Below are 23,369 nucleotides of genomic sequence, written 5' to 3' on the forward strand. Positions count from 1 at the left end.
GCTTCCAAATTTAGTTGACACCCCCAGGAGAGTCCTAATCCAGCATGCAAAGAGATAAGGCACGTGACAGGTGGCTCCAGTGCCTGTGGAAGGGGCTCAGGCTGGGACCCAAATCAGGAGGACAATGTGAAAAATCCCTCCAGATCCTACTTCACTGATGGGGCCACTACCCCACCCCACCAAAAGACTGAAGGTTTATTCTCTACAAAAGGTAAACAGAAGGTTTCTGGACTACAGAGGGCCAGATACTCTAAAAAACAGAAGAAATACATGAAAGTTTAGAATGCAGAGAATCCCAGTCTTCTTCCTCAGTTTCCAGAGAGGTGGTGAGTTCAGGAGCAAAAAATACAGGGCAGCCTCCACACTCTGACTACCCTTCTGCTGACCTCCCAGTCCCTGGTCCCTGGCTTCCTGTTTGCAACCGTGGGAGACGTGTGTTGCTCAGAATTACTCATGACCTTGCGTCCTGCCTTCCCTAAAGGAAAACTGAGGCAGACTGATCCCAGGCAGAATTGCATTAAATCTATTTGGGAAAGAAACACCCACCATCTTTTCAATATAATGGATTCTCATCTAAAAACAAATGTATCTCTCCACTTAAACAAGTATTATTTTATGTTCTCAGTAAAGCTGAATAATTTTCTTCATAGAGATGCTATGTATTTCTTATATATTTATTCTTAGATATTATACAGTTCTTGTCTTTAATGTGAAATAGAACTTATCCTGTTACATTTTTCTAGCTGGCTAGTTACTGGTATATAAGGAAGCTATTAATTGCTGTATATTTATTTTGCATTTGAAAATCTAACTGAGCTCCAATAGTTCTGAGAATTTTTTGGTTGATTTTTATTGGAGTTTTCCAGTTAAAAATTCATTATCTGCAAGCAAGCAATGAAACTTTTTGCTCCTCTTTATAGGTTTATCTTTTAACATTTTCTTAACTTCCCATAATATCTAGAGTATTCAGAATAATATTTTACAGTAGCAGTGAGTACAGATGAAAAGTCTTGCTTCTTCAATTGAATTTCCATTCATCTAACAAATATTTATCAGGCATTTACTATGTGCCAGGCAGTAAATAAAATGTTTGACATTTTACTTTTTATTACAATGTTGGTTGATGAGATAGATGTCTTTGATCAATATTTAATGTTAAGTGTAATAAATAGTAGACTTGTCAGTGAAACAGTAGAATATGAAGGTACAAAAGGCAGCTTTAGAAAAAACAAACGTAAGCATCTGCATTTCCATCCACTTGAGAATCTCTAAGCCTGGGGTTTCTTGTGCCGCGAATGGAGTAGAAAAGCCTCCTGCTGCACCACAGCAGGAAACAGGGTGACCAAATGCCCCAGGACCATGCCATCCTGCCCTCTGGGTCAAGGCCATTCTGAGACTCTACTGAAGTAGCTCTTGAATTCATTCTCCTTCCATTTTCATTTGACCAAAACAAAGACTCACAATGAGACAATACTGTGAGAATTTATCTTCAGTGCAAAGGGCTACAGAGCTACAGTATTTTGTGACATTTTCTGTTATTGAAACACGTAGCACATGTAGAAACACATATTAAACAATGAAGTTCCATCTTCACCTATGTTTTGGCAAAGAATAAGAATACTGACAGGGGGGACTTCCCCGGTGGCGCAGTGGTTAAGAACCGGCCTGCCAATGCAGGGGACATGGGTTCAATCCCTGGTCCGGGAAGATCCCACAATACCTCAGAGCAACTAAGCCCACGCACCACAACTACTGAGCCCGCATGTCACAACTACTGAAGCCTGCGCGCCTACAGCCCATGCTCCGCAACAAGAGCTTGCGCACCTCATCAGAGCAGTCCCCGCTTGCTGCAACTAGAGAAAGCCCGCGCGCGGCAACAAAGACCCAACGCAGCCGAAGATAAAAATAAATAAATTTATATGTATAAAAAAATACTGACAGGGAATTCCCTGGTGGTCCAGTGGTTAGGGCTCCTTGCTTCCACTGCAGGGGACACGGGTTTGATCCCTGGTCCAGGAAGTAAGACCCATCAAGCTGTGCAGTGGCAAAAAAAAGAATACTGACTATACCAAAACAGTAAGTATGAGCAAACACCCTGCCCACTGCCAGAGGGCCCTGCTCTCTGACCAAGCAATTCCATCCACTCTTAAGGACTGACCACAAAGGAGGAGAGCATCCTAGCATGTCAGGAAGGCTCTGCACAGATGTCCTCTCTGTAACACAGTCTGTGAGAGGAAAATGGAATATGCTCGCAATATGCAACAGGGATTACGTTTTCATAGCTTTATGCCCTCTCTGATAACAGATAAATGTAGAAAACTTGCAAACTGCATAAAAGCATTGAAAAGAGAATAAAAATAACCCCAAATCATATGATCCTATAGGAGCCTCTGTTAATATACTAGCATAGTATATTCTTATAAACTTGATGCCATATAAAGTTAGGATCTGTGGTGGAGATGGCCAGCAGATCTCCAGAAGTCTGTACTCACCCTTCCCTAGGGCAGAGGTGATGATGGGAAATGTCTACATTTCCAGTCAGACTACATTTCCAGCCCACCTGGGGAGCAGGCGAAGCTGAGTGAGCAGGCTCACCAGAGCAATGTGATTCTGGCAGTGTGCGTGTAGTTGTCGGTACTAATTTGGTAAAGTAGCTGGTATCAATGCTGACATGAGCTTATATTCTACATGCTTATTTTTGTTTTTCGTTTACCAATAATTCTGTTAAAGGTCACATGTTTACATATTTCAAAAAGTAAAATATAGTCTCACTGACAACTCGCCTCCATGCATTCGGATAACCACTTTTATTACATACTTATTTATCCTCCCAGCGTTTCCTTATGCAAATACATGTACATGTTCTCATCCTTCTCTTTCTCATACAAAAGGGGGACACTACACACTGTAAGCTGTTTCACACCTTGATTTTTCTCTATCAACAATATACCCGGGCAGTCCCTCCCTGTCAATTCACACCTATGTTGCAGCCCCACAATATTTCACTGGGTTGATACATCCTAGGGCATTAAACCAGTCTCCTACCACTGGACACTGAGGCTGTTTCCAGCAGTCAGTGCACCACGAGTCATCTGTACAAGTGCAATTTTGTATGTGCAAGTGCACACTGGATAGTCCCAGAATGGAAACTGTTGGATCAAAGAGTAAATGCATCTGTGATTAAGAGATTACTCTCAAATTCCTGCTTCCCTCAAAGCCTCACTAGCAAAATGGTTGTCTAAGATGCATGTGTGCCAATCTGATAGGTGAGAAATGGCATCTTGGTGTAGTTTTGATCTGATTTCTCTAATTATGAATAAGTATGGTTGAGCACCCTTTCACATACTGAAGGGATATGGTATTTCTTTTTCTATTAATTATGCATGCCCTTTGCATATTTTCCATTGGGTTTTGATCTTTTTCTTTTCAATTCCCAGAAGCTCTTTATCTATTAAAGCAATTATCCCCTTATCTAAATGAGTTGCAAATATTTTGTTCTTTTTTCATTAGTGATATCACACAGATGTTCTTTGTATTCATGTTTCTGGAATTTCCGTCCTGTCTCAATGGCTTGTTACTCGGAGTTGCTGCCATCCTGCAGAACCTGAACACGGCAGCATGGTCCAGTCTCTACTCACACTCCCCTCCACAGGGCTCCTGGCACTCCTGTATGTTGTTTGTTCAGAATCAGCTCGTGTGGAACCCGAGAGAACCAGGTTGGCATTTTTACTTGGAATTTTGTTAAATGAATAATCAAACTTCGGGAGATTAGGCAGTTTATGATGCGAGCTTTCCAACTCAAGAACAAATAGGTCCTTACGTTTGTTCAAGTCTACTTCTGTGTCCTCCGAGAATGTCTGGAGTTTTCCTCTTACAGATTTTGTGTACTTCTTTCCAAGGCATTATTCCTTATAGGCATTTTTTGTTATTGACTTTATTTGGTCTTCTCTTCCATTATATCTCACAACCAATTTTTGTTGCTCTGCCTCCAGTGGCTGTGTGACCCTAGGCAAGCTACCTGTCTGTGCCTTGATTTCCTCATCTGTGAAATGGGGACTACAGTACCTTGTGAGGTAGTTGTAAACATTTAAAAGTTAATACAGGGGGGCTTCCCTAGTGGTGCGGTGGTTGAGAGTCCGCCTGCCGATGCAGGGGACGCGGGTTCGTGCCCTGGTCCAGGAGGATCCCACATGCCGCGGAGCGGCTGGGCCCGTGGGCCATAGCCGCTGAGCCTGCGCGTCCGGAGCCTGTGCTCCGCAACGGGAGAGGCCACAACAGTGAGAGGCCTGCGTACCGCAAAAAAAAAAAAAAAAAGTTAATACAGGGAATTCCCTGGTGGTCCAGTGGTTAGGACTAGTGCTTTCACTGTGGTGGCCCAGGTTTAATCCCTGGTCAGGGAATTAAGATCCTGAAAACCGCATGGTACAGCCAAAAAGAATAATAAAAAATAATTTTTATTTTTTAAAAATTTATTTTAAAAATTTATTTATTTTTGCCTGCGTTGGGTCTTCATTGATGCACATGGGCTTTTTCTAGTTGCGGCGAGTGGGGGCTGCTCTTCATTGCGGTGTACGGGCTTCTCGTTGTGGAGCACAGGCTCTAAGCATGCGGCCTTCAGTAGTTGTGGCATGTGGGCTCAGTAGTTGTGGCTCACGGGCTCTAGAGCGCACGTTCAGTAGTTGTGGCGCACAGGCTTAGTTGCTCCATGGCATGTGGGAGCTTCCCAGACCGTGTCCCCTGCATTGGCAGGTGGATCCTTAACCACTGCGCCACCAGGGAAGCCCCAAAATAAATTTTAAATAGATAAAAATAAAAGTTAAAACATGTAAAGTGCTTAAGAAAATGGTATCTGGTAAAAAGCACTCAATGTTATTTTTATTAACTCTTTCTGTGACTATCTTTATTGATTCTTTCCTTTTCTTTCTCTTCATTTCTTTTTGATTGTTCTGTCTCTACCACTCTCCTTCACTTTCCTTACCCCCATCTTCAGCAAACACCAACTTGCTTGATGCTATTTTTGAAAGACAGTGGGGCATCCAGGATACAAGACTACTGCTTTAAAAGTTCAGCAAACACAGCCTTCTTGCTCTTGAGGGACTGCAGACCAAGACCTTGAGTGTAGCCTTGGCTCTTAACAAAGGCCTCCTCAGCAACACAGACATTTAAACACAGTGAACGTGCTTAATGCTACTGAACTATACACTTAAAGGTTAAAGTGGTCAATTTTGCTTTGTATATTTTACCACAATAAATTTTTTAAAAGCCTGTCTCATTTGGGAAATTATTATAACTCCCTTTTCACTCAAGAAGCATTGTTTGCCTAGCACTAGAATTGTCAGTAAGAGACAATACAAGTCTCTAAGCAAAGTAGTAAGCACCCTACCAACTAGAAACTACTTACTCTCCAGTGCTATTTTCATAGCAAAAAAGTATCTGAGAAAGTTCTGAAACCTGTAGCAATACAAAGCAAAAAAATGACTTAACAATACAGGTAATTTAATTATCTCCAAAACAAAAGTATAAAAACAAGGAAAACAAATTCACATGCAAAACAGGTGTCTCTTGCGAACTTCTTTTAAATTAACAGAGAAAGTAGATGGGGTAAGTGGACAGGGAAACAGAAACATTATACCACTCACTTTATACTTGTATAATACTGATAAACCTTGTTGAGATATTACTACAACTCCATAAAGCAGGTAAAATAGGTAACACTCCCATTTTAGAGATATGAAAACTAAGCTCACAGTTATTAATTCACTTGCTCAAGGTAAGGCCTAAGCTGAGGATGAGCTTGTGTCCTGGGCCTCTCAGTCTGGCCCACCCTTTCCATTCCACCAAATCCTCATTGGGAATGAATTAAACATTGCTAGAAATCCCAAAAGTAACTTGACCCTCAGCTCACATGGGTTTCTCCTTGGTGTTTCAGCTCACCTGACAATGCCCATAATTTCAGAGGCTGGTGGCAATAAAACCAAAAGAAGTTCTACACTGAGCAGGTGGTGACAACAACGTGGACAAGAATGAAAGCTGGGGGAAAACTTTTTTCAAAATGCTCATGTAAAAGCTCAATAATATTTATTTTGTTTTCTAAACACATTTATTGAGGTATAATTGACATAAACTGCACATATTTAGTGTATAATGTGATAAGTTTTAACCTATTAAACACTTGTGAAACCATCACCACATTCAAGATAATGAACATACCTATCACCCCAGAAGTTTCCTCTTGCCCCTTTTTATTCCTCCCTCCTGCCCCTCTCTGGTCCCCATTCCCCACCCCCAAGCAACCACAGACTTTCTATCACTACAGGTTAGTTTGAATTTGCTTGTTTTACCTAAATGAAATGGATTCTTTCACTCAGCACAATTATTTTGAGATTCATTTGTTCACTTACTCCTGTCTGTATCAATAGTTCACTCCTTTAAAAAAACTTTTTTAGAGCAGTTTTAGCTTTACAGCAGTACTGAACAGAAGGTGCATACAACACCTCCCCACTGCCAACCTCACCCACTTTTTTTTTTTTTTGGCCACACCATGTAGCATGCGGGATCTTAGTTCCCCGACAAAGGATCGAACCCATGCCCCTTGCATTGGGAGCATGGAGTCTTAACCACTGGGCCACCAGGGAAGTCCCGTCACCCACTATTACATCCCCCACCAGTGATAAATTTATTACAACTGATGAACCTCCACTGGCACATCGTCACCCAGAGTCCATAGCTTTCTTTAGGATTCACTCACAGTATACATTCTAAGAGTATGGACAAATGTATAATGATACGTATCCACCACTGTAGTACCATGCAGAGTAGTTTCATTGCCCAATATATCCTCTATGTCCCAAGTTCATTCCTTTTGATTGCTGAGTAATATTCCATTGTAGGGATATATATATATAAAATTTGTTTTTACATTCACTTGTTGGACATTTGGGTTGTTTCCAGTACTTGCTTGTTATACATTAAACCTGCTATAAACATTGTTTTTCTGTTTTCTATTTTTCTGATTTGTTTGGTATTTATCATATGCTTCTTTCTGGTTTGGGTTTAATTTGCTCTTTTTTTCTAGTATCTTAAAACAAGCTAAAGTCATTGACTACAGACCTTGCTTCTTTTCTACTGTAAGTATTTATGTTATAAACTCCCCAAGGATGCTTTAGGGGCATACATGTTTATTTTCATTCAGTTCCAACTATTGTCTAATTTCCCCTTTGATTTCTTCCTTGACTGGTGGCTTATTCAAAAGTGTGTTATTCAGTACTCAAATGTTTGGGGATTTTTCCAGACATCTTTCTATTATTGATTTCTAATTTAAATCTTTGTGGTCAGAAAACAGACTTTGCATGACATAAATTCTCTTAAATTACTGAGACTTGTTTTATGGCCTAGAATGTGGTCTATCTGGTAAATGTTCCATGTGTACTTGAAGAGAATGTGTACCTGCTATTGTTGGGGGAACTGTCAACCAAGTTAAACTGGTGAACAATGTTGGTCAAGTGTACTATATCCTTACTGATTTTCTGCTTCCTGCTTCTATCAGTTATTGAAATCTCTGATTATAATTGTGGATGTGTCTATTTTCCTTGCAGTTCTATTTCTGCTTCATGTATTCTGAAGCCCTGTCAATTATGTATTTAAATGTTTAGGACTGTTATGTCCCCTTGATTATTTTATCCCTTTGTCATTATGAAATGATCTTCTTTATCTCTGGTAATATTCTTTGCTCTTAAGTCTACTTCATCTGATATTAATATAGACACCCCAGCTACCTTCTAACTAGTGTTACCATGGTATGTATATATTTTCATTCATATAATTTTAACCTTTTTGTTTTATATTTAAAATGCCTTTCTTTGGTAGGCATCACATAGTTGGATATTGCTTTTTTTAACCAATCTGAATCATCTCTGCCTTATAATTGGGTGTTTGGCCCATCTTGCTTTTTGTTTTCTATTTGTTCCATCTATCTTTGTTCCCCTTTTCCTCTTTTTCTGCCTTCCTTTGAATTAACCAAGCATTTTTTTTATGATTTCATTTTATTTCCTTTGTTGGGTTCCTATTAACTCTTAGTTTTGTTACTTTAGTGACTGCCTTAAGGTTTACAGTATCCATCATTATCATATTGACATCCAAGTGAGATTATACCATTTCACATATAACATAAAGATCTTATAATAGTTTACTTCCATTTCTTCTCTCCTGGGCTATATCCATTTGTTGTCATGAATTTTACTTTATAGATGTTATAAACTTCACAAAGCATTGTTACTACTTTTATATAAGCAATTTTAATATAAAGATATTTAAATAATAAAAAATATAGCTTACATATTTTCTCACATAATCATTTCCAGTGTTCTTCATTCATTTGTGTAGATTCAGGTTTTCATCTGGTATAATTTTTCTTCTGCCTAAAGGACATCCTTAAACGTTTCTTAGAGTGTGGGTCTGCTGGTGATTAATTCTTTCAGCTTTCATGTGTCTGAAAACTTCTTTGTTTTTGGAAGATGTGTTCACCTGGTAAAGAATTCTAGGTGAAGTGTGGCCAAGATGGTGGAGCAGGAGAACCCTGAGCTCACCTTTTCCCACAGGCACACCAAAATCACAACTATTTACAGAATACCTGTCTATGAGAAGAACATAAAGACTAGCAGAAAAGACTTTCCAGAATTAACTGTATGAAGAAGGAACCACAATGAGACAGGTAGGAGAGGCAGACCCACACCCCAAGTAGGCAACACACTGACAGAAGGATAATCACAATTGCACATGTTTTCCCCAAGGAGTGAGGGGTCTGAGCCCCACATCAGGCACCCCAGTCCAGGGGTCCTGCACCGGGAAGATCAGCCCCCAGAACATCTCACTTTGAAGGCTAGTGGGGCTTCTATAAAGGAGAGCTAGAGAGCTACAGGAAACAGAGAGTGTGCTGTTAAAGGGTGCACACAAAATCTCACATGCTCCAAGTCCCAGCAGAGAGACAGTAATTTGAAAGTAGCCTGGGTCACACCAACTTACTAATCTTGGAGAGCATCCTGAAGAGGCAGGAGGCAACTGGGACTCCCCTTGGGGACACAGATACTGGTAGCAGCCATTTTGGGGAGCTCATTCTACCACAAGAACAGTGGCACTGGCAAGCACCATTCTGGAGTCTTCTCTCTAGCCTATTAGGGTCAGGGGCTTATCCGCCCACTAGCAGGCTGGCAACAACCCCAGGACACCGCAGGGCATGTAGCTAGATGTACCAGGACTCGGCCCCAACAACCAATGGGCCAACAGCCACTGCACGAGGCAGGACCTGGCAGTCAACCTGGCCCGGGTCCAGGCCCACCTCTCAGCATGCCCACAGTAGTAGACCCTGCCACAAAAGAAGGGCCCATGCAGCCAACATAGGGGGCACCCCTAGAGCATATAGCTCTGGTGGCCAGAGGGGAGTAGACTGCTAAGCCACACAGGACATCTCCTACATAGGGCCACTTTTCCAAGACCAGGAGACGTAACCAACCAACCTACCAAATACAGGGAAATAAACACAGAGAATTAGACAAAATGAAACAACAAAGGAATCTGTTTCAAATAAAGGAACAAGACAAAACCCTAGAAGAAGAACTGAGCAAGACGGATATAAGCAAACTACCCAACAAAGAGTTCAAGGTAATATTCATAAAGATACTTAAAGAACTTGGGGGAAGAATGGATGAACGCAGTGAGAATTTCAACAAGTTAGAAAATATAAAGAAGAATCAAACAGAGCTGACGAACATAATAACTGAAATAAAACTACACTGGAAGGAATGAACAGTGAATGAGAACAAATCAGCAAACTGGAAGACAGAGTAGTGGAACCATCCAGCCTTAACAGAAAAAAGAATTTTTAAAAATGAGCACAGTTTAATAAGAGACATCTAGGACATCAAGCATACTAACATTCACATTATAGGTGTCCCAAAAGGAGAAGAGAGAAAGAGGCAGAGAACTTATTCAAACAAATAATAGCTGAAAACTTCCCTAACCTGGAAAAGGAAACAGACATCCAAGTCCAGGATGCACTAAGTCCCAAACAAGGTGAATCCAAAGAGATCTACACCAAGACAAATTATAATTAAAGTGGCAAAATTAAAGATAAAGAATCTTAAAAGTAGCAAAAAAAAAAAAGGCAATTAGTTATGTGCAGGGGAACTCCCTAAGACTATCAGCTGACTTTTCAGCAGAAACTTCACAGGCCAGAAGGAAGTGGCATGATATATTCAAAGTAATGAAAGGAAAAAACTCTATATAGTAAGTCCCCTACATACAAACGAGTTCCATTGCAAAAGTCCATTCATTAAGTCCAATTTGTTCGTAAGTCCAACAAAGTTAGCCTAGGTACCCAAACACAATTGGCTATATAGTACTGTACTGCAATAGGTTTATAATAATTTTCACACAAGTAATACATAAAAAACAAACACAAAAAATAAAGAAAACACTTTTAATCTTACAGTACAGTACCTAGAAAAGTCCAGCTACATCATCACTGCTTTTATACTTCCTTCCAGATATCCTGGGCTTGAAATAAAGACACTGTACTACTGTACTCTATACACTACTGTAAAGTACACAAAAGGACAACCACTTGTAGAGGATGCATGCACGTGACAATGTATGCCAGACACATGAACTAACTTACATGACTGGACATGTGAGCACATGTTTCCATTTTTGAAAGTTCACAACTTCAAGGTTCATATATAGGGGACTTACTGTAACCAAAAATACTCTACCCAACAGGGCTATCATTCATATTTGAAGAAGAAAGAAAATGTTCTACATATAAACAATAACTAAAAGAATTCAGCACCACTGCATTGGCATTATGAGAAATGTTAAAGGGACTTCTCTAAGCAGGATTTAAAAAAAAAAAAAAAAAGGAAAAAACCACACAATTAGAAATATGAAAATTATGAAAGGAAAAAATCTCATTGGTAAAGGCAAACATACAGTAAATGTAGTGCATCAACCACTTATAAAGCTAGTAGGAAGGGTAAAAGACAAAAGTGGTAAAATCATCTATATCCACGATAAGTAGTTAAGGTATACACAAAACAAAAAGATGTAAAACATGATGTCAAAAAAACTAAACATGGTGGGAGAATAAAAATGCAGGGTTGTTAGACTGAATTTCAACTTAAAAGATCATCAACTTAAAATAATAACACAAGTTATTACTAACATATATTACATATGTGTGTCTGTAATTGTTATATATGAACATCATGGTAACCACAAACCAAAATCTTACAACTCTCTCTCACACACACACACACAAAGAGAAAGCAACCCAAATATAACACTAAAGATATCCTCAAATCACAAAAGAGCAAAAGAAGAAGGAACAAATGAGAACTATAAAAACAATCAGAAAACATTTAACAAAATGGAAATAAGTAGGGACTTCCCTGGTGGTACAGTGGTTAAGAATCCGCCTGCCAATGCAAGGGACACGGGTTCGAGCCTGGTCCAGGAAGATCCCACATGCCGTGGAGCAACTAAGCCCATGCACCCCAACTACTGAGCCTGTGCTCTAGAGCCCGCGAGCCACAACTACTGAGCCTGCATGCCACGACTACTGAAGCCCGTGTGCCTAGAGCCCATGCTCCACAACAAGAGAAGCCACCACAATGAGAAGTCCACACCAACGCAACAAAGAGTAGCCCCTGCTTGTCACCACTAGAGAAAGCCTGTGCACAGCAATGAGGACCCATTGCAACCAAAAATAGATAAATAAATTTATTTTAAAAAATGGCAATAAGTACATACCTATCAATAATTACTTTAAAAGTAAATGGACTAAATGCTCCAATCAAAAGGCACAGAACAGCTTAACAGACTAAAAAAAAACGCGACCCATCTATATGCTGACTACTATGCTGAAGAGACTCATTTCAGATCTAAAAACACAGAGACTGAAAGTGAGGTAATGGAAAACGGTATTCCACGCAAATGGAAACAAAAAGAGAGCAGGGGCAGCAATACGTATTATCAGACAAAATAGATTTCTGAACAGACTGTAACAAGAGACAAACGACATTAAATAATGATCAAGGGATCAATCCAACAGGAAGATATAACAAATGTAAACACATATGCACCCAACATAGGAGCAACTAAATACATAAGGCAAATATTAACAAACATGAAGGGAAAAACTGACAGTAACACAATAATAGTAGGGGACTTTAACACCCCACTTACAGCAATGGACAGATCATCCAGAGAGGAAATCAATAAGGAAACACTGGCCTTAAGTGACACACTAGACCAGATGAACTTAAAAGATATATCAAGTCTCAATAAAGTTAAGATGGAAAGCATAGCAAGTATCCTTTCCAACCACAGTGGTATAAGAGTAGAAATCTACTACATGGAAAAAACTGCAAAAAACACAAACACACATGTGGAGGCTAAACAATATGCTTCTCAACAAACAATGGGTCACTGAAGAAATCAAAGAGGAAATTAAAAAATACCTGAAGACAAATGAAAATGGAAATACAATGATCCAAAACCTATGGGACACAGCAAGAGCAATTCTAAGAAAGAAGTTTATAGTAATACAAGCCTACCTCAGGAAACAAGAAAAATCTAAGGAACTAGTAATAGAAGAACAAACAAAACTCATAGTTAGTAGAAGGAAAGAAAAATAAAGATCTGAGCAGAAATAAATGGAGACTTAAAACAACAGCAGAAAAGATCAATGAAACTAAGAGCTAGTTCTTTGAAAAGATAAACAAAATTGACAAACCTTTAGCCAGACTCATCAATAAAAAAAAGAGTGGGACCAAATCAATAAAATCAGAAATGAAAGAGAAGTTATAAATGACACCACAGAAATACAAAGGATCGTAAAAGATTACTACAATTAAACACCAATAAAATGGACAACCCAGAATAAATGGATAAATTCCTAAAAACGTACAATCTCCTAAAACTGAATCAGAAAAAAACAGAAGATATGAACAGAATGATTACCAGTCATGAAACTGAATCAGCAAAATAAACAAAAACAAAAAACAAAACAAAACAAACTCTCAACAAAGTCCAGGATCAGATGGATTTATAGATGAATTCTACCAAACATTTAAAGAAGAATTGATATCTATCTTTCTCCAACTACTGCAAAAAAGGAAGAGTCAGGAGTGCTTCCAAACTCATTCTACAAGGCCAGCATCACCTTGGTACCAAAACCAGATGAGGATACCACAAAATAAGGAAAACAGAGGCCAATATCCCTGATGAACACTGACGTAAAAATCTTCCATAAAATATTAGCAAAATGAATTCAACAATACATCAAAAAGATCATACACCATAATCAAGTGGGATTTATCCCATGGATGCAGGGTGTTTCAATATCCAGAAATCAATGTGATACACCACATAACAAATTGAAAAATAAAAATCATATGATCATCTTAATAGATGCAGAAAAAGCTTTTGACAAAATCCAATACCCATTTATGATAAAAACTTTCACCCAAGTTGGTATAGGGGAAACATACCTCAACATAACAAAGGCCATCTATGGTAAGCCTATGCCAACATCATACAAAAAGGTGACAAGCGGAAAGCATTTCCCCTAAGATCAGGAACAAGACAAGGATGCCCACTCACCATTTTTATTCAAGATAGTATTGGAAGTCCTAGACACAGCAATCAGACAAGAAAAATGAAAAGAATCCAAGTTGGAAAGGAAGCAGTAAAACTGTCACTGTTTGCATATGACATGACATTATATATAAAAAAATCCTAAAGACACCACCAAAAAACCTATCAGAACTCACCAATGAATTCAGTAAAGCTGCAGGATGCAAAATAATACAAATCTGTTGCATTTCTGTACACTAACAATGAACTGTCAGAAAGAGAAATTAAGAAAACAACCCCATTTACAATTGCATCAAAAAGAATAAAATATCCAGGAGTAAATCTAACCAAGGAGGGAAAAGAGCTGTACCCAGAAAACTATAATACACTGATGAAAGAAACTAAAAAGAAACAAATGGAAAGATATACCATGTTCATGGATTAGAAGAATCCCAAGACAATCCACAGATTCAATGCAATCCCTACCAAATTCCAACGGAATTTTTCACAGAACTACAACAAATAATGCCCAAATTTGTATGGAAACACAAAAGAGTCCAAAATAGCCAAAATAATTTTAAGAAAGAACAAAGCTGGAGGTATCATGCTCCATTATTTCCAACTATACTACAAAGCTATAGTAATCAAAACAGTATGACAACACTGTAAATCAACTATACTTCAATTTAAAAAAAAACAACAGTGGGACTTCCCTCGTGGTCCAGTGGGTAAGATTCCACAGTCCCAATGCAAGGTGCCTCAGTTCAATCCCTAGTCGGGGAAAAAGATCCCACATGCATGCCACAACTAAGAAGCCCACATGCCGCAACTAAAGATCCCGCATGCTGCAAGTAAACATGCTACAAGATCTCGCGTGCCGCAACTAAGACACAGTGCAGCCTAAACAAACAAACAAACAAACAAAAACAAAAAAACAGTATGATACTGGCACAAAAACAGACACATGGATCAACAGAACAGAACAGCGAGCCCAGAAATAAACCCACACTTATATGGTCAATTAATCTATGACAAAGGAGGCAAGAATATATGATGGGAAAAAGAAAGCCTCTTCAATAAACGGTGTTGGGAAAACTGGAGAGCTACATGCAAAAGAAGCGAACTGGATTACTTTCTCACACTATATACAAAAATAAATTCAAAATGGATTAATGACTTAAATGTAAGACCTGAAACCATAAACTCCTAGAAGAAAACATAGGCAGTATGCTCTCTGACATCAAATAGATATAGATATATAGATATCTCCTCAGGCAAGGGAAACAAAAGGAAAAATAAACGAATAGGACTACATCCAACTAAAAAGCTTTTGCACAGTGAAGGAAACTATCAGCAAAACAAAAAGGCACCCTACTGAATGAGAGAAGATATTTGCAAACAGTGTATTTGATAAGGGGTTAATAGCCAATATGTATAAGAACTCATACAACTAAACATTAAAAAACAAACAGCCAATTAAAAAATGGGTCAGAGGACCCACACAGACGTTTTTCCAAAGAAGATACACAGATGGCCAACAGACACATGAAAAGATGCTAGCATCACTAATCATCAAGTAAATGCAAATGAAAATCATGAGATATCACCTCACACCTGTCAGAATGATTATCATCAAAAAAGACAACAAATAACAGATGAATGGCTAATGATGTGATACACACACACACACACACACACACACACACACACACACACAAGACCATTATTCAGCCATTTAAAAAAAAAGAAATCTGGGAACTTCGCTGGTGGCACAGTGGTTAAGAATCTGCCCACCAATGCAGGGGATATGGGTTTGAGCCCTGGTCCAGGAAGATCCCACATGCTGCGGAGCAACTAAGCCCAAGCACCACAACTACTGAAGCCCGTGTGCCTAGAGCCCATGCTCCGCAACAAAGAGTAGCCCCCGTTTGCTGCAACTAGAAAAAGCCTGTGTGCAGCAACAAAGACCCAACACAGCCAAAAATAAACTTATTTTTTAAAAAAATGAAATCTGTCTTTTGCGACAACATGGAGGGACCTGAAGGTATTATGCTGAGATAAGTCAGACAGAGAAAGACAAATATCATATGATTTGTCTTGTATGTGGAATCTAAAGAACAGAACAAACAAAACAGAAACAGACTGATAGAGAACAAATTGGTGGCTACCAGAGGGGAGGCATGTAGGGGGATAAGTGAAATAGGTTAGGGAGATTAAGAAGTACAAACTTCCAGTAAAATAAGTAAGTCACAGGGATGAAACGTACAGCACAGGGAATATAATCAATAATACTATAACTCTGTAGGGTGAGAGATGGTAGCGACTTATCATGGATCATTTTGTAATGTATAAAAATACTGAATCACTATGTTGTACACCTGAAACTAATATAGTAAGTCAATTATACTTCATTTATAAGGAAAGAAAGAAGGCAGGGAGGAAGGAGAAAAAAGAAAAGAGGAAAGAAAAAAGAAAAGAGAAGAGAAAAGAAAAGAGAAAAGAGAGAATAAATTCTAGGTAGACAGAGGTTTTTTGGTTTTCTTTTTTTTTTCAGTGTTTTAAATATGCTGTTCCATGGCCTTCTTTTTTTTTATCACAAGAAATCTGCTGTCACCTGCACATTTGCTTTTCTGTACATGTCTTTCTTCCTCTGGCTGCTTTTAAGATTTTTCTCTTCATCACTGGTTTTGAGTAATTTGATTATGATGTGCCTTGGTATAGTTTTCTTCCTGGTTTTTTTTTCTGTTTTTTTTTTTTTTTTTTTTTTTTTTTTTTTTGCGGTACGCGGGCCTCTCACTGTTGTGGCCTCTCCCGTTGTGGAGCACAGGCTCTGGACGCGCAGGCTCAGTGGCCATGGCTCACGGGCCCAGCCGCTCCGCAGCATGTGGGATCTTCCCAGACCGGGGCACGAACCCGTGTCCCCTACATCGGCAGGCGGACTCTCAACCACTGCGCCACCAGGGAAGCTCCTTCTTCCTGTTTTTTGTGTGGGTGATTCACTGAGTTGAGTTTACAGTTTCCATCAAGCTTGGAAAGTTTCTGGCCATTATTCTTTCACCTATTTTTTCTTTCTCTCCTGCTTCTGTGGGAACTCTAATTACCCATATATTAAGTTGCCTGAAGTTGTTCCACAGTTCAGTGCTACGTCTGAAAATTTGATTCTTTTTTATATGTTTCATGTTGGATAACTGAATCTTTCCTTCTACAACATCTAATCTGCCATTAATGCCCCTCAGTGTATCTTTCACTTAACACACTTGTAGTTTGTCATCTTTAGAAACTTGATTTGGGTAATTTTCATATCTTCCATGACCCTACTTAACTTTTTAAACACATGGAATATAGTTGTAATAACTGTTCTAATGTCCTTTGCTGACTGTACCATCTGTGTCAGTTCTGGATTGGTTTTCATTGATTGTTTATTCTCATTACAGGTTACATTTTCCTGTCTCCTTGCACTGTGCTCCCCAACTGTAATTCATACATTTAGATACTAACCCCAGGTGCTAAGAATGTGACTGTATTTGGAGATAGAGTCTTTAAGAGGTTAAATTAAGTTAAAATTCGGTCTTTAGTGGGGACTTCCCTGGTGGTCAAGTGGGTAAGATTCTGTGTTCCCAATGCAGGGGACCTGGGTTTGATCCCTGTTCAGGAAACTAGATCCTGCATGCATACCACAACTATTAAAGAGTTCGCATGCTGCAACTAAGAGTCTGCGTGCTGCAACTAAGACCCAGCGCAGCCTAAATAAATGTATGTTAAAAAGAAAAATTGGTCATTATGGTAGGCTGTAATCCAATAAGACTGGTGTCCTTATAAGAAGAAACCTGGACAGACATGCAGAGGAAAGACCATGTAAGACACAGGGAGAACATGGACATCTACAAGCCAAGGAGAGAGGCCCCAGAAGAAACCAATGCTGCCAACACACTGATCTCAGACTTCTAGCGTCCAGAATTGTGAAAAAATAAATTTCTCTCATTTCAGCCACCCAGTATGTAGTACTTTGTTACGGCTGCCCAAGCAAACTAATACATCTGGTAATATTTGATTAGATATGAGACATTGTGAATTTTACTTTGTTGGGTGCTGGATATTTTTATGTTCCTATAAATACTGAATCTTGTTTCAGGATGCAGTGAATTGGAAACAGTTTGATTCTTCTGGGTTTTGTTTTTATGATTTGTTAGGTGGGTCCAGAGCAGTACTCTGTCTAGGCCTAATTATTTCCCATTACTGAAGCATGACATTCCTGAGTGTTCTACCCAATGTTCAGTGAATTATGGTCTTGTTAGAGGGAACTGGAACTGTTTCATCTAAACCTTTCGGGAAGTTCTCTCCCCAGCCTCAGATAGTTTCCTCACACATGTGTGCTGAGCAGCACTATGTTGAATCCTCAAGGTGCAGAGATCTCCAGATTCTCCTCTGCAGATCTCCAGAGTTCTCTCTGTACCGATGTCTCTCCCTGGTCCTCTGTCCTATAAAGTGTAGGCATGTTGGTGTCCCCAGACTCTCAGCACCTTATCCACAGCTCAGGAAGTCCACCAGGCTCCACATCAATTTCCTTGTCCCTGTGATACAGCGGGGAAACTCTCACGGTAGTAAGCTGGAGTTGCTGTAGGGCTCACTTTGTTTGTCACCTCTCCAGAGACTACTGTCTCCCGTTGCCAGTGGCCAGTGTTTGGAAACCTTGTTTCATGCATTTTGTCTGGATTTTGTTGTTGTTTTAGTTATTTCAGGGTAAATTCAGTCCCTGTTACTCTATCTTCAGTGGCCAGAAGTGGAAGAACTGTATTCCTATTAAAAAGTATCTATATTTAGTTTTCACCAATTCCTCTATTACTGTAACCATCAAAATTATTAAGGAAGAGTTTTTCGCTTTATTCCATTATATTAATAGATATATTTCAAAATACATCTTATATTATATATTCCATCATATATATATGTGTACATACATATATATATATATATATATATATATATTCTATTATCTCATTATATTCTCTCAGAAGGAACAAAAGAGTAAATCCAAAATTCACTCCCCAAGACTAATAGGTGGACTTCTACCTAGTTTATAGGTGGAAACCTTAAGAACAATCTTCAAACTCTTATTCAAACACAGTATTGGGAGTAATTTCACTGAACAGAATTAAAAGCTTTAAGGCCTTAATAAAATACACAAGTGCAATCCCATAAATGTCTTTGTTCCCAGAGAAGAAAACAAAAAGTCATGAGGATGCTGGCAGAGTTTAACAGCTGGGTGACCTACTGTGAAAAGGCCTTGTTCTCCTGACAGTGACGAGGATGTTTTATCACTATAGTATAGCTTGTTTTCAAGTGCTTCATACACAATTGTTTTACCTCCTGTTAAAAAACAAAATTCATCTGAGCAAACCTTAAAGATCTTATTGGCTTTATTCAACAATTCATCAATCGGGCAGCATCTCATGTAGCAAACAGAAAGGAACTCCAAGGAGCTGTACAAAATGAAAGACTTTCACAGGGAGAAGAGAGTGGGAACAAGGAAGTTTTATGAGACAACAGAAGCGAGTTATTTATTCCACGGTCACTTTCCTTTAGGAGACAACAAGGGTCTATCAGGCAGATAACCACATTAGTGCTGACCAGGTGATTCCTGATTGACTGGTTGAAGAACCCATTTCTAGGAGAGCCGAGTCTCTAATGAAGTTAAGTCTCCGTTTGGTGACGTGGGCTTATTTAGCATAAGCAACTCCATTTTGGGTCTGTTATCTTCTTCTTAAAGCTATCTTGCTTTATTTATTTAATTTGTTTTTGGCTGTGTTGGATCTTCATTGCTGCACATGGCCTTTCTCTAGTTGCGGCAAGTGGGGGCTACTCTTCGTTGCAGTGCACAGGCTTCTCATTGCAGTGGCTTCTCTTGTTGTGGAGCATGGGCTCTAGGCGCACAGGCTCAGTAATTGTGGCATGTGGGCTCAGTAGTTGTGGCTTGCGAGCTCTAGAGCGCAGGTTCAGTAGTTGTGGCTCACGGGCTTAGTTGCTCCACGGCATGTGGGATCTTCCCAGACCAGGGCTCAAACCCGTGTCTCTTGCATTGGCAGGCAGATTGTTAACCACTGCGCCACCAGGGAAGCCCTGTTTTTCTTTATAGCACTTTACCACCTCTTGAAATTTACTGTGTATTTACATGTACCTTTTTTGTTTTCCTTCTGCTTCACGAGGAGAATGTGAGCTCCACAAGGGTTGGGACCTGTCTGACTCTGTAACATTTTATCCACAGCCTCCAGCACACACTACGTCTTCAACAAGTATTTGTTAGATGAATAAAAGAATAAACATGCAAGCAATCTTCTCAATATATGTCACACTGTTAACAGTAATTATCCAGGGGATAATTCCACTTTCTCAATTATATTCTGTGTTTTAAATCTGTATTAAGAAATCTTTTTTTACTTTTGTAATCAGGAGAAAAAACAAAATGAGAAGGGAACAGAGGGAAGAAGACAGGATCTCTCAAGGGCTGCCTTTCACCATGGCAGTTGCCATCCCTTGCGGTGGCCTCATACCTGAAGATCCCTGCCTTGGTCCCTGCAGAATCTCCCTTGTGCTTTCTGTTGAGGCTCTGGGGCTATACTGGCAGGCTCCCAGCTGGCCTCCACTGGTGTAACAGTCCCTTCCTTCTGGAACCCAAAGCCAAGTATCCGATGTCCTAGAATGGCAGTCTTATTTTCCTTCCCGTAGGTTCTGCCATGACATGCCTTGTCAAGGTGTGCCGTGTTCCTAAACTGTGAACATTTCTTTTCTTTTATCTACAGAAAGCTTGGTATGCCAGGGATGCATTGACAGGATGAGTTATATCCTGTCACTGAAGTGGGAGCCTAAAAGATGAGATACTGTGAAGATAAAACAGCACAAAAAATGTCAGAGCAACAAAGGATGAATGTGAGATCAGACTAATCATCTCCAGCCACACTTGCATTTTGTCTCTTCTATAGACATAATAAAAATGCTTGAAGAAACTAACACACCACTGCAAAGCAATTATACTCCAATAAAAATGTTAAAAAAAAGATACTGCCATCTTTCTTCTTTCCCAGTGCCTAGCTTGATATCAAACAAACAATAGAAGCAAGTTAACTGTTTGTTGAATACAATAATCTATGAGCACCCAACACTGACACGGCCACTTTCAGGTAGGAACCACATGATGTTCCAGGACTAGGAATGGCACAAGTCAAACATGAAACAGTAAAGAGTCTGTGTTGTACACATTATTAGGAGAAAGAAACAGCTGAAAGTTAAAAGGCATATATCTCTTTTAGGACCCTGAACTATGGCATCCAAACGATCTGCTTCAACACTGAACATTCTTACCTTCCCATTACGAATAGTTCAGTCAATATATCTGAACCTTGGGACTTCCCTGGTGGCACAGTGGTAAAGAATGCGCCTGCCAATGCAGGGGACATGGGTTCAAGCCCTGGTTCTGGAAGATACCACATGCCGTGGAGCAACTAAGCCCGTGCGCCACAGCTACTGACCCTGCGCTCTAGAGCCCGCGAGCCACAACTACTGAGCCCGCATGCCACAACTACTGAAGCCAACGCACCTAGAGCCCGTGCTCCGCCAGAAGAGAAGCCACCATAATGAGAAGCCCACGCACTGCAATGAAGAGTAGTCCCTGCTTGCCGCAACTAGAGCAAGTCCAAGCGCAGCAACAAAGACCCAACACAGCCAAAAATAAATAAATAAATTTATTAAAAAATATATATGTATATATATCTCTAAACCTTGTGTGGAGATCTGAAAGTGTGATAAGAACTGAAAATAACTGCAACTTTCTTTTCTTTACCCTAATGCTCAGGACAACTTTCAAGCTTTAAGGACAAACCCTAAATTGCAGCATTCCTGAGATATGCTTGTATTCCTTCATTGACACTCCTTCTCTGCCTTCATCTTTGCAAAATGAAATTCCTTCTGAAACTCCTCACACTGACACTCATCTACCCCCTTCTCTTTTTACCTTCTCAGGGCATTTCCATACCTGGTAAACAGATTACACATGATTAAGACAACTAAAGCCCATAAGTATCATCTCAAGACAAATTCTATTTAGAAACTTCTATTTGTGTATTAGCAAAACCTGAGAGGTAAGAATTCTGCCTACGTCCCACATACTCACTCTGTGTTGCCCTCCGTTCATGTTGATCTCTTCCCCACCTCCACCTCAAACCCAGCTTAACACCCCCGTCACTGGGCCATATGCAGGGCCCTCCGGGGGGCAGCTGCCCTCAGGCCCCCCAGGACCAGGCAGTACTCGGCTGTGCAGAACACACATGGCTTCTCAGACACACAGCAAGTCACAGCTGAAACGACTTCCCATGAGAACCACTTCTGTCATCCATTTTTGCAACACCGCATGTCAAAAAGAAGAGTTTCGGGCTTCCCTGGTGGCGCAGTGGTTGAGAATCTGCCTGCTAATGCAGGGGACACGGGTTCGAGCCCTGGTCTGGGAGGATCCCACATGCTGCAGAGCAACTAGGTCCGTGAGCCACAACTACTGAGCCTGCGCATCTGGAGCCTGTGCTCCACAACGAGAGGCCGCGATAGCGAGAGGCCCACGCACCGCGATGAAGAGTGGCCCCCACTTGCCACAACTAGAGATAGCCCTCGCACAGAAATGAAGACCCAACGCAGCAAAAATAAATAAATTAATTAATAAACTCCTATCCCCAAAATCTTCTTTTTTTTTTTTGCGGTACGCGGGCCTCTCACTGTTGTGGCCTCTCCCGTTGAGGAGCACAGGCTCCAGACGTGCAGGCTCAGCGACCATGGCTCACGGGCCCAGCCGCTCCACGGCATGTTGGATCTTCCTGGACCGGGGCACAAACCCGTGTCCCCTGCATCGGCAGGCGGACTCTCAACCACTGCGCCACCAGGGAAGCCCCCCAACATCTTCTTAAAAAGAAAAAAAAAAGAAGAGTCTCTGCCAAGGAGCTTGACTGTCCATGTTAATGAGACTTTAGCAAATAATGGTAGGAAACATCTGATTAGGTTAAGGATAGAGAGGTAAGACCAGGTCCAGGTTGAGAACTGAAAGGGAAATACCTGTAGTACCTCCTCTCCCCTTGGCACAGGGCTTTGCTCTTATTCCACAGAGAAAACAGAAGCACCCAGTAGAGAACCTCCAGTGCTCCCCACACACATCTAACCACCTCCCTGCAGCTTCACAGCACCCTTGGCCTACCTCCCTGTCTGAGGACCGCTGACTTGGCCTTGGGGTACTGGGTCCCAAAGACACCACGCCACCAGCACTCGGCATCACCAGTCTTTCCCCTCCTGGACTATCCTCAGGAGCACACCAAGGCACTCTACAGCACTGGTCAGAAACTTCCTCCTACTCCAGTTACCCACCCCCTCATTTCTGTTGCCTTTTCTGGCAAAACTCCTTGGAAAAGCTATCTGCATTTCTTCTCCCTACTTCTCCCTTGAGCCACTCCATCAGGCTCTTGCCTCCACCACTCAAATTAACCACACTAACAACCACTGATCCTTATGTCTCCAAATCCAATGGCAGATCACACTCTCCTCTGCAACAGGCTTTCTTCCAATACCTCCCTTGACCCCTTCCTCCCAGCTCTCCTCTCAGCTGCCTCCCTCCAGGTCTCCTTGGTTTGAGGCTCCCCTTCTCCAGCCCCTACCTGTCCAGGGCCCAGGGTCCAGCCCTGGGATCCTGTTGTGACTCTGAACACTACCTG

General features: G+C 40.5%; 1 protein-coding gene across 6 annotated transcripts in view; it reads right to left on the reverse strand.

Moving 5' to 3' along the window:
• ABHD12 (abhydrolase domain containing 12, lysophospholipase) overlaps positions 1-23,369 on the reverse strand; it is a 70,245-nt gene that overhangs the window by 39,177 nt on the left and 7,699 nt on the right. The window contains exon 2 of one of the 6 annotated variants that reach the window (XM_033840634.2): positions 8,335-8,523. The exons of the other annotated variants lie outside the window; for them this stretch is intronic. Within the exon in view, the coding sequence (XP_033696525.1) occupies positions 8,335-8,336 (2 nt within the window). The 5' untranslated portion in view covers positions 8,337-8,523. The remainder of the gene's footprint in view (positions 1-8,334; positions 8,524-23,369) is intronic. 6 annotated transcript variants of the gene reach the window in all.

The sequence above is a fragment of the Tursiops truncatus genome, chromosome 15, assembly GCF_011762595.2.
Source record: "Tursiops truncatus isolate mTurTru1 chromosome 15, mTurTru1.mat.Y, whole genome shotgun sequence".
Classification (NCBI taxonomy): domain Eukaryota; kingdom Metazoa; phylum Chordata; class Mammalia; order Artiodactyla; family Delphinidae; genus Tursiops; species Tursiops truncatus.